Genomic DNA, 12728 nt, shown 5'->3' with positions numbered 1-12728 from the left:
GTCAGGATATGGAAAGTTGTAAAGTGATTGACAGATGAGGAAGTAAAAACAGTAGTTGTGGACAACTCACTTAAGCTTGGATTATAAGGGCAGGGAAAAGATAAGTCAATATTTCGGGAAGATGGCAGGATTAATGATGACCTTTAAAATATAGATTAGACACGAGCATGTTTAAAGATTAATGGAGGGCTTCCCTGGTGGCACAGTGGTTGAGAGTCCGCCTAACAATGCAGGGGACACGGGTTCGTGCCCCAGTCCGGGAAGATCCCACATGCCGCGGAGCGGCTGGTCCCGTGAGCCATGGCCGCTGAGCCTGCGCGTCCAGAGCCTGTGCTCCACAATGGGAGAGGCCACAGCAGTGAGAGGCCCGTGTATCGCAAAAAAAAAAAAAAAAAAAAAAAAAAAAAAAAAGATTAATGGAAATATCAGAGATGCTTTGCATCTGGATGCATTACTCAGGGGGGAAAAGTTGTGGTTATTTGGCTGCTAAGTCTTTAAAGGGTGTTATTGCATCCTGTATCTATTGTATGCTCTAGGGAGTAAGCAGAGGTATTTACTGGCCGTGCTGTCTCCGTGTCCCTCAATAAGATTGTCGAACCTGTTTTTGCATCTTTTCATATTGGTGCTTGTAATATATAAAGAAAATGAAAGAAGAAAGAAGAGAGAAAGAGAAACTAAAACCAGATACCCAAGTCTGCTAGAAGGAATATTTCCTCTGCCAGGACACTCTCCCCAAATTCAACTGTGACTTTCAAGGAGGCATGGTTCATATATACGTTTTATCTTTTTAAATACTTTATCTTTAAAGTATTTTTAGCTTTATTCAAATGCTTTTCAATGTGTTGCTTCCTTTGACTTTTGGAGTTTCCACATTTATATTGCCTCTGCTATAACACATTTGTAAAAATAGATTATATGTATATTGAATTTGATTCTACATGGTTAGTGGTTATCAATGCAGTCACATTGACTGACTCATCATAACTGAAGTTCACTTTATTACCCTAGCTTTTCAGATTGTTATATAAGGAAAATATTGTCCCCTTTATAATTATTATTCTCTGTGAATTACTAAGAATTCCTCCCTTTCTGTTTGTCATTCCTGATGGAATTGAGTGAACATTTTCATAGTTCTATTTAGAAAGTTTTCTTCTTCTACACCTCATTTCATTTAAAGGCATCTAGCACAGCTACTCTCAGGTTAACTTACATTTCTTTGCATTTATGAGCTAAACTCTTTAAGAGTTCTAAATATTGGGACATGGTCCAAAATTTCAAATTTGGTTCTTTGACACCATCATCACTCTACCATATTACTTTCCATGCCATCATTTCCTATCTTCTATTTCTATTTTCATTGGTAGAAGAAAGAACATTGACAGTGCTCCCATGTCAGAAATTTCTAGATCAAGATATTAAAATCATGATCACTAGAGATGTTTCCCTAATTTCTTCTGATGTGTGAATCAGCAGCATTAAGTGGTAGCCCCTGGGTTTGGTAAGTTTTCATGGTCCTCCCCTCACAACCTGGATGTACATCTTTCAGGACACAAGTAAACATGAGTCCATATCCCTCAACCAAAGCACTAGTGGTACCATGTACCATTTCTTCTGGAAAAAAATATGAATTCCTGAAACCTACTTGTGTCTGTGTTTTCTTCTTATTTTCTCAAGTATTATTTTCAATAAAGACCTTTATTTTTGGTTTCTCCAGGAGCTTTGATTCACCCTCAGTGTAGCTTCTGTATAGCTCCAGAGGTATAGATTTTTGTCTTTGCCTTCCTCATCAGCATTGTAGTCCTTACTATGCTGCTGACACTGGCTTTGTTTATACTCGGTTGTTCTATGGAGTAAAACAAAATTGCTCAGAGCTCAGAAATCCTCTCAGGACTATAATGTGATCTTGAATAGCTATTGCTATTTTCTGACTTGGATGGAGTTGATAAGAACCTAATTGTAATTGATTCCCTTCTCATCTGTTCTGACATAGAGACACACAGTCACTGAAAATGGGTAAAAAGGCTAAGTTTCTAGAAGGTTCTATATTTTTCTAGACTTTAAATTATATCCTGGATACCTTGATTTTGACTATGAATAGTTGTCAAATAAAATAAAACAAATTTTATAACAATGTCTTGGCATGTACATTTTATATCCCTCAAGTAATCACCTTTTCTTTTCTTTCCTTATGCAATAATACTTTTCTTTTTTTATATCCTAAGGGGTTCCTATCCTGAGAAAGAGAAACCCAAAGAGGATTTAATTCTCCTGATGGTAACGCTCAATCACACAACTGGCTGCTCATGTGTTATAAACATCGGTTTCCTATGGTTTCTGATGTTTTGTGTGGGTTTCATGCTGTGGAAGTGGGGAAAGATATTTTTGAATAATATCACGGTTGTAAATCTGCAAAAATGAATATTATTCTCAGAAATTCTTGCGGTGCCAGGGCAGGAAACTAAGTCTAGGGGTTGGGACATTACTTGTGAATAATAATTCCTTTATTTCAGAATCCAAAGGGAGTGCTAAGAACTTTGTATCATTCTGTTCATCACTTACTATTAGAGGTAGGAGCTAAATCCTTTTCCCTGTAACTTAACTCTAGTTCTAAATTAAATAGAAGGAGAAGAGCAGGGAAAAATAAGAGGCAATCATAAATAACCAAGATGGTGAAAAGAGATTTCAGAAAAAAAGTAAATATGTAGAAAGACACCAAAGAATAAAAAGATCAAGTGTATATATCATCATTTTAGAAAATACATCTCACATATTCTTTTTGTTTCAGACTCTCCATCTATCCATCTATCTATCTATCCATCCATCTATTAACAAGGTATCTATGCATTTATATATTTACCTAGGGTCATTTCAAACGTACTGATCTATTTTATTCAATTAGTCACCAACAATAATTAATTCTAACACAATCTCTATTGCCAGATTCTTCCCTCTGTCTCTCCACCTACATGTTGTTGAGTTTGTTAGTGGAAAGTTGTGACAGTTTAAAACAAAGAAACCTTGTCTTTTTTTACATTTTATGCCCTTTATAATGCTTTATTTTGACCTAAAAAGAATTCTTTTGGATTTTTTGTAGGCTTCTTAATTTTTTCAACAGAAAAGCTTTTTAATTCACACAGCTAATCTCTTATACACATCTATGCAGTATACTCAATGGTTTTAAGCTGGTTTTGAAACATGGCCCTAGGACAACTATCTCAGTTCTGCAAATTACTAATATATTGTTTACTCATCAATAAATAAGGATGACAGTAATATCACTTGCCTCAGAGGGTCCTCGCGTCTATCACAGTGTTAACATTACATAAATTCTAGTATCGTTATTAACAGAGAAATCAAAAGGACTGAAAGTTTTACAATATTCTTCCTTTGAAAGTTTTGTCAAGCTTGATTCAGCTGTATTGGATTAAATACAGCTGATTAAAACAGAAAGTTTGTCAGGTAGGAAAAATATAAGAAATGGAACGAAAGACAGATGGATGCTAAGAAGTGAGGAAAATGAGTGGCAGTGGAAAGTCAAACATGCATACTTACGGAGCTGCCCAAGTCGAGCTTTTTCTTTTTTACCAAACAAACGACCTATTGAAGACTTGATTCCTTTCTTCTTGGGGGCTTTGTGAAGAGAGTCTTGGCTGCTGTTGGCACTGCCAAGCCCAAGGCTTTCAGCCTCGAGGGAGGCAGTTAAACTACTGTAAAACACGAAAGAGGACAAACTGCTTGCTTTGGTGTAGCATCCACAAGGTACACAAGATTAAATTCCTTGATAAAAGTACGAAAGGAGGAACAAGTACACTTTGAATGTTATTTTCTCCTTTTTTCCCATGTTTTTTCTTAAGCATATTAAAGTGTGATTTCCTCAGGCTTAGAGCCCTGAGCCTCCAGGTTTTCTCTAGAAAAATTTCTTTTTTTCTCAAATATATTTTCCTTATTTTTCATACAATATCAAACTAATCAATGAACATAGGTTGGTTTATTAACTTATAAATTAGCCCTTGACTCTTTACCTATTTCCTTCTTGCAGAGTTTGATTTTTAGATCTTAAACATAATGACCTATGACAAGAAATTTAAATATAGCTAATAAAGTTTATGCTCTATTCTAGGCCATGGTTTTACTGGATTTTCCTCTAGCTATCTTTCTCTCTCTCAGTTTTGGAGACTAATTCATTGAATTTTAAATCACCTGTGAGATTTTGAAGTAACAAATCATATACCCGAGTGATCACTGTATATTTTTTCTTACAGTTCTCAGGTATTCTTTTAGGTACATGATAAGCTGAAATTATTTCCAAGCAAGCTGATCTAGGTTCCATTCCTGGTCAATGTATCTGCCACTGTATTAATAGGATAGGTTCAATGATACTGTTATCCTTCTTTACAGCTGTTAATTTGACAATATTGTGATGAGTTATTTAACTTTATTCATCCAAATTAATCTGAGTTCATATTCTCTAAACTCCAAAAGCTACTGCTTTTCATATATTACAATATATTTCACTCTTTTTTTTTGAGAGTAAAGTAAGTATAAATTTTGAATCTGGAATAACTTTTTTCACATTAGAAACTAAAAATAAACAAAACAGGAAAAAAAAAAGTCAGCTGGCACAGAAAGCTCTGTTTTCAAAACCGTTTATTGTAAAACACATACTATTTAGAAGACAGATTCTTAAAGTATTAATCGTTAAGTCACTACATTTGGTTATAACAGTTAAGTGTTCAGAGATGCTGTAATTGATGACAGTGAAAGAACATACATTTAAGATGTAAATTGCATGCTTAGACTTATTTATGGCATTAATAGAGATCTGCTTCAATTTTTTAGGCAGATGGAAAGGACAGTATGAAGAGTTGCTATGACAAATGGGGTATTTCCCCATGTAAACTTTTCTTTTAATATTTCGGCAAATGTGTTTTTTTTTTTTTTTCTTCTCTAAGGAGGAGCTGTTATAGCTGGCACTTGCAGCACCAATAGGGTGATTTACATACCTGTCTGTTAAAAGTAATCGGGGTACAAGCATGGACTTTTCAGACCTTAATTATCCTTATACTAGAAGCCAGATTTATAGTCTTGTATTAGAATCCTTTAGTTTTTTGTAACTATTCTAATAAGTCCTTCCTGTAGTCTGACTCCGTTTTAATAGGAAATATCCACTAAAAGTAGAAAATCTATTCTCATAAATATTGGCTAGTAACAAGACCATAAATATACAGTTAAATTTAAAACTGAAAATTTGATCTCAGAATGAAAATTTGTTTTTTTCACAAGTGACATTGTGGAGAGGGAGCAGAATTATAGCTTAAATCAAAAATTTTATATAAATTTTTAAGTAGTCTGTTTGATACTGAAAGAAGGAGGAATATTTTTGGAAAGAGAACATACAATGTGCAGTGTGCTGGGAGAGTCATACCTTCGGGCATCATTGTGGTAGGAAGAAGGGAGGGTGTGAGTCATCCTGACAGCTCTAGGGGTAGGGGGAGGAGAAGTTTCACATTTAATTGTTGCTTTATCCTCCCGACCATCTTCTTCTACCACTGCAATCTAGAAGCAAAAACATACGTCAGATGAACTTTTTCTAAATTTCAACTGAAACTGATGAAAATGGAGAATCAATAAAGCAAGGCTATTTGAGTAATTCTAGTATAAAAGCAGAACAAGAAACTTGGGGCATATAGGTATTACATATATAAATTCACATTATTAAAGAGTATGAATTTCATAACTATTTAAAAATTAAGACACTCCAGTTAACACACACACGCACACACACAGACACAGAAATAGACTCACTACACAAATATATTATTTAAGAGTAAGTAAACACCATAGATCAATATCCAGGGACTATGAAACAGCTATCTTGGAATCCATTTGAATATATCAGAATGTAAAAGCTTTGTAAGTTACTGAACACATATTTGAGCTAATTCACTAAAAATATGCATAGTCAGGTTATTATAACATGGATGTTTTTAAGTGGGAGATTTTTGAAGTGAGAAGTTGGCAAAATATAACTGTATCAGATAAAGTGTTTTAAATTAGTCTATTTAAACGTGTTCCCAGATGTTTCAAAAAAGAGTTGCAGTTTATAAGAAAAAAGCTTTCTTTTTAAAGTGAGAATAATAAAAGGTAAGAACAGAATTTCTGCAAATTTTTTCATTTCATTACCTCTCATGGGAAAATTTACAAAGGCATACAGAGCACCGTAAGCAGATGGGATGGAAGGGATTTCTTTAAAGAATTTAGTTCAGAGTCCAGAACAATTCAGGATACCATAAATTTTGTCAGAGATAGATATATAGAACTGTAAGAGTTTTCAAAAATCAACTTAATTGTACAATAAAGATATTTTTAAAAACAATGCTGCATTTTTTCATAGCACCATTGTGCATTAAAACATATATATATATATATATATATAGAGAGAGAGAGAGAGAGAGAGAGAGAGAGAGACAGAGAGAGAGAGAGAGAGAGACAGAGAGAGAGAGAGAGAGAGAGAGAGAGCGTGAGAGAGAAAGACAGATTGTAGAAAGCATAGCTAAAAGATATACGGTTCTAGAAGTTCTGTTGAAGAAATTTCTCAATATGGCTATAACAAAATGTTTAAAGCTGTGTTCTCATCTTTTGTCTATACCATGTCTTGCTAGTTTCTACATTAAGCTATTATGCATAAGTGTGTTATATATGATAAAGACTATGTGTTAGAGAAACTTAATGAAATTGTTTGTCTGGGCTCTTGTCATTTAAGCCTAGGTTACTTTTAACAGCTTAGGCAGTCGTCTTAATAAGATCTCCTCTCTCCATTTCAACGAGCACAGTGCCACCAGAAGAACTGTTTTCAGGAACTGCTTTCAGCATGAGGTCAACACTATGGAAAACCCTTTCTAAACTCACATCTCATCTAAACTCATAAAGCATATTTCTAAACTCTTCCTAATACGTACTTAAGTTTTCACAATTCCATTATCTAACCATGATTGTTTTCCACAATTGTTTCTGTGAAGCCTGATTACTTCTGTTTCAGATGTTTTCCTGAAACACACTCATAAAATGCCCTCCTCTCTCCACATGGCGGGTCAAACTAGGCCAACTTTACCAAAATATCAGCTCTTAAAAACATCATACACAAACCATTTCTCTGAATAACACTTAGAAATCACACTATATAAACAAAGTGGAGGAGAAAAGCTTCATAATCAGAGATGGATTTGAATCTTAGTTTCTCTTATTTGTTGAATGACATGTGCTAACTACTTATCTACTCTAAGACTAAATTTCCTCATCAGTAAAATAGAACTGATAATACTTAGTTTAATTTGTCCTTTTGATGTACAAATTAAATCATGCATATAACTCCTTACCCTGAGATATATATATATATATATATATATATATATATATAAAACAAATTTTAACTTGTGGTTTTCTTTCTTATGACCTACCTTTCTTACCAATCATCTCTTTACTCCCTGAATTCCCTGAGGCTATATTTCTGCATGGGACCTTCCTTTATGATCTTTTTTTCCTTATACACACTGAAATTCTTTTACATCATCTGCTCAGATTTCTTCCTTTATTCCCAGTATAATCCTTTTAAGTGGTGGAAGAGGTCAAAGAAAAATAGTAATAACATTATGCATGGTAAATTTGACAGCTGAGAACTAACTGGTAGTGTCCAGGAGATGATGCTAAAAGAAGATAGACAATGGAAAATAAAAAGAAATTCAATCAATCTAAGGCCATGTAAGCATAGTATGGATTCCCTTAATTTAAAAAAAGTTCCCTGGTTCCAGAATTATTTGGGCATAGGCTGACTACCACATCTTGAAGATGCTGAAAATAGATTGATGTACTGGATAGTAGGTTAAACCTTTGAAATTTGTCCTATCTGATATCCTGTGAGTCTGAGCTCTGCCGTTCTCAGTCATCTAACAAGTTGTCATTTTGTGAATCAGAACTGTAGTGCATTTTGTTTCCTATACCCAATATTTATTCTCTTGACTTCATTCCAAGCAGTAAAGTAGTATATTAATTCTATTTTTATATTTTCTGTATTTGTGACGCTCTAGTATCTGAGACCATGCTGAGAATGCCCATCGCAGGGCTAGCTAATCCCTAGAGATAGGTAACTATGTTCCTGGAGTGTGTCTTCCATATGCAAACAAATCATCTTCATCAGTACCTCAGATCCTCTTCTCTATCTGGCTCTTACATTCCAGGAGGCACTATTCCTCTGTCTTAATCATCCCTGGCCAGGTATCTGGCAACTAGAGAGCCCCTAGACCCTACAGCTCACTGAAATTGTTCAAACTAGCCAATCTTAAACCTGCTTACCCTGCCTTTCCGTTCCTACAAAAACCACAATAAACATTCCTTCCCATGCTTTCCTCTCACTCTTTCTGACTGCTGACCTGGTGCTTCCCATTGACCCGGCATAGTGAAGCAGGTCCCTTGCTCTTGGGAAGTAGAAGCAAGAAGCTATCACTTATTGGCAATTGTTTCTTGATTTGTTGGTCTTATATATCTGAATAATGGTAAAACCTATATTTTAAAGCAAGCATCATTGTTGTTCTAGATATCGACAGTAAACTATCTAATTCTACCAAGAGAGATCTAAAAATTCTGTGGGAAATCGGGATATTTTAGTCCCCACAGTCTAATCATTACCCTAGAAAGCATAAACAATTTTATTTTGAGACATTTGCTCTTATGATCATATTTAAACAATTCAAAAATACTTTTTTTATAAAATGCTTCAGTTAGAAGAAATATAATTTTAAATCTCAGAAAAAACAATGTTCAGTTAGTAATCAGATCAAAGAAATGTACAGTACCTTTCTCCGATGTTTCCTTAGATCACTTGGCTGTGATTGGCAGTAATAAAAGCGACATAAAACAGAACCAATTAATGATTACCATTTGACCATGTCACAAATTAAACAGTATCTATAATTTAACTACCTTTTTTTTGTTTTCATTCCATTCTTTTCAAAATAAATGTCTTTTAACCATTATAAAAGCATTCCTCCAGGGAACTATTTTAGAAAGGAAACTTCCTAGATGGCATGTTGCAGGGGACAGGTCTTCATGATGGGATCATGTGTATATACGTAAAACATGAGACATGAGACATGGACCTTAGGGAATATGAAGCACATATGGAGTGAGCTAGCCAGAAGTAAATATGAGACTATATCCTCCCGAGAAAATATAGATGGGAGTGAAGAAGACTATGTGTAAATGAAGATTCAATGCACATATATGTAGTTTATAAACACTCCCTTTTGTCTCATCTACACAGAATATATATATTCTCAGGGCGGATATTCTGTTCCTATGTGATCTCAAACTTCCTGGCGTCCTAACAAACTCTCCATCTCCAAATACCAAAAGCTCTGGCCTCAGTATATCATATTTCTGGGGCTGCTGTTTTCTTGTCAGTGCTTTTTAGAGAATTTTTTTTTAAAAGTTATTTATTTATGATCCTAGATAAAACTTATTCACTTAATATTTGTTAATTTTTCTTATGTAAGTAAAACATTTTACTAAACTATTCCATTATACTTTACATGTTTGTTGCTATTGAAAAATGGGTTGATTTACCTCATTCAATATTCAAATTAGATATCGCTAACATGTTATTTATGCCTATGGATTTGTGGTGAGGTAAAAGTAAATACAAATAGGCTTTATTATCAGGACAAATAATAATGTTTGCAAAACATATACAATATGAATGAATACAATGTCTTTTCAATCTCTGCCCCTAAAATTTCAAATTTTGCTCTGAATAGTCAAACATGAATTATATGCAACAAAATTATTTTTTCTCCAATATTTTCTACAGGTAAAAGAAAACCTTCCTGTCTTTCACTATAACAATAACGAATTTGATGACAAAGTTTTGTTAGGTGATAAAGACTTTCTGGGTTTTATTTTTTGTTTTTCTGAGTCAGATATTAAACATTTAAAATATTTTTTTTTTACCCTCAGGAAATGCTCTAAATATCTGTTTTTTTTTTGAACTAGGTGTCTCTTATTTATTTATTTATTTGGTTGCACCATGTCTCTTAGTTGCGGCAGGCAGTCTCCTTAGTTGCAGGAGGCGGGCTCCCTAGTTGTGGCATGTGAACTCTTAGCTGCGGCATGCATGTGGGATCTAGTTCCCTGAGCCGGGATCGAACCCGGGGCCCCCTGCATTGGGAGCGTGGAGTCTTAACCACTGCACCACCAGGGAAGTCCCTCTAAATATCTTTTAAGTACTCTAATTATAGTATAATAATGCTGATTTATCACCGATTTATTTATAACTAACTGCTCAAGAAAATGCATGAAAGCAGTGGCATCCTATTCATACATACATAAACATTATGTCTAAATGGCTATGAATATAGTATTATTATAAAAATAATAACACTGTCAAGGGTTATAATGCTAATATATAATGAAAATATTTAAAAGGGCAAAATACTAGGTTGCAAAAATGTAAGGAAATAATAGCAACACAGAAATAACCAAAGTTTTCTTAATTTGAATGCCAACTAAATTATGCTCTGTGGGCCAATATTCTTACCGTAGCTTTGATAATAAATAGGTCATCAATTACATATGGATAAACTAAGCCAGAGACAATATCATTTTTAGTTAATAAAATCAGATGGACAGTTCCTAGATTTCTAAAATAAGCAGATCATAATGTAGATCAGTATATTGGGTTAGTTTATCTTAGTACATTGGCTAAAAGTTTGTGCTGTATCTAGCTGGGATCAGCTCTGATTAGCTGGCCTTTGTTTGGACTTGCCATGGTCTGTGCTATCTACTTTAAAATATCTTTAATATCAAGTCCGGAAATAAGCAAATAATAGTAAACTCAATGGCCTAAGGAGGTAAGTATTTCCTTTCAAAATTTTTTTTTTCATCATTTCTCCTTTATACAGATTTACTTGCAAGTTCCATAATTGTAAAGAGTTTGGATATGGGAAATATTGCCTCACCATATAAACAGTTTTCTGTATCAATTCTCAGTCGCAAAGTTAAAGAAAAAGATATCTAAACTGACAGACATAATAGAAATTTTATGAAGATAAAATTTTAAAACTTATTTACTCATAAGGTAGTTTTCCCCCTGGGGTGACAGTATCATATATATACATACACACATACATATGCACATATGTGTGCATTTATATAAATTAATTCTAATGAAAATAATCTTTACAGGTTTTTTTTTTTTTTTTGCCACAATACACATTATTGCAACATAGTTATTTAAAGATACCACTTAGAAATTGAGTTAAACTTCTTTGTTCAGATATTATACACACCCATATACACAGAGAGATGCAGGCATTGTGACACTTTTTATAGAAGTTTCACAGTCTTCTGACCAGAAACAGTATATACACTTAATATTCTTCTGTCGTATTATTAATTTCTCCTCCATTTGTTACATTTGTGCTAGATTTCTGCAGTATACAAACTATATTATTTGACCTATTTGCATTTTACTTAATCTCTATCCCCAAACTTTATTTATTTTATTTTTTAATTTTAATTTTTTTTTTTTTTTTTGCGGTACGCGGGTCTCTCACTTTTGTGGCCTCTCCTGTTGCGGAGCACAGGCTCCGGACACGCAAGCTCAGCAGCCATGGCTCACGGGCCTAGCTGCTCCGCGGCATGTGGGATCTTCCCGGACCGGGGCATGAACCCGTGTCCCCTGCATCGGCAGGCGGACTCTCAACCACTGCGCCACCAGGGAAGCCCCAAACTTTTATTTTTAATTGGAATTTTATTGTTTTAATAACATAGTTTTAATATTCATTATACAAAACATAGAATTTTACCTCCATAAAGAGTTTAGAATATTTAAATCTTCATTATTGTTGTCATTTCAACATATTCCCAGGTAATCACAGAAAAAAAAAAAACAGTATATGCTTTTGAGTTAGCAAATCTGAAAAAAAATCCAGCTCCTCTTTACAAGCTGTGTTGAACAAGGACAATTTACCCATACTCTCAACATTTCAGTTACTTTCACTTGAGATAATAACATTTTCAAATGTTATCACGAGAATCAAGTGGCTAAACATCATGACATTCAGTAGTCATTCCACCTAACATTATTTTTAGCAAGGAGTACTTTTTTTCTCTCTTATGTTAAGGGTACTTCCTAATTTAGGTTTCCAACTTTTAATCCCAAAAGAAGATACATGAAATAAAGAATTAAAGAATAAAGAAGGGTGAAAATGTTGATATGAATTATAAAACTCAGTTGGGAAATTGCTGCTATTGTTGATGGCTCTTCTTTTAAAATTATATTATGTATATTATAAAATTATAACAGTCTATGTTGGTGTATTGAAGTGATTATAATAAATAATTTTTGAAACTTATTGTGTTAAAAATAACCCACCCAGGGCTTCCCTGGTGGCGCAGTGGTTAAGAGTCCGCCTGCCGATTCAGGGGACACGGGTTCGTGCCCCGGTCCGGGAAGATCCCACATGCCGCAGAGCGGCTGGGCCCGTGAGCCATGGCCGCTGAGCCTGCGCGTCCGGAGCCTGTGCTCCGCAACGGGAGAGGCCACAACAGTGAGAGGCCCGTGTACCGCAAAAGCAAAACAAAACAAAACAAAACAAAAAACCCACCCAGTCTCAATCATCAAGGTATCATCACTAAAAATGAATTTAATGGTTTAAGTCATTCAGATTTCTGAT

At 34.4% G+C, this 12728-nt stretch overlaps 1 protein-coding gene across 8 annotated transcripts in view; it reads right to left on the bottom strand.

Annotated features, from left to right (window-relative positions):
• The window catches only part of PPFIA2 (PTPRF interacting protein alpha 2), a 473000-nt gene that overhangs the window by 70431 nt on the left and 389841 nt on the right, over positions 1-12728 (bottom strand). For 7 of the 8 annotated variants that reach the window (XM_065886832.1, XM_065886829.1, XM_065886826.1 and 4 more), the window contains 3 exons: positions 8850-8879; positions 5426-5556; positions 3553-3707 (listed from right to left, as the gene is read on the bottom strand). In XM_065886832.1, the coding sequence (XP_065742904.1) occupies positions 3553-3707; positions 5426-5556; positions 8850-8879 (316 nt within the window). Of the gene's footprint in view, positions 1-3552; positions 3708-5425; positions 5557-8849; positions 8880-12728 lie in introns of those variants that run through there. The other variant, XM_065886833.1, reaches the window with a different exon arrangement.

Source organism: Phocoena phocoena, chromosome 11 (genome assembly GCF_963924675.1).
Source record: "Phocoena phocoena chromosome 11, mPhoPho1.1, whole genome shotgun sequence".
NCBI classification, from domain to species: domain Eukaryota; kingdom Metazoa; phylum Chordata; class Mammalia; order Artiodactyla; family Phocoenidae; genus Phocoena; species Phocoena phocoena.
Note: the sequence above shows the minus strand (reverse complement) of the source record. Positions and strands in the feature narration are given on the sequence as shown.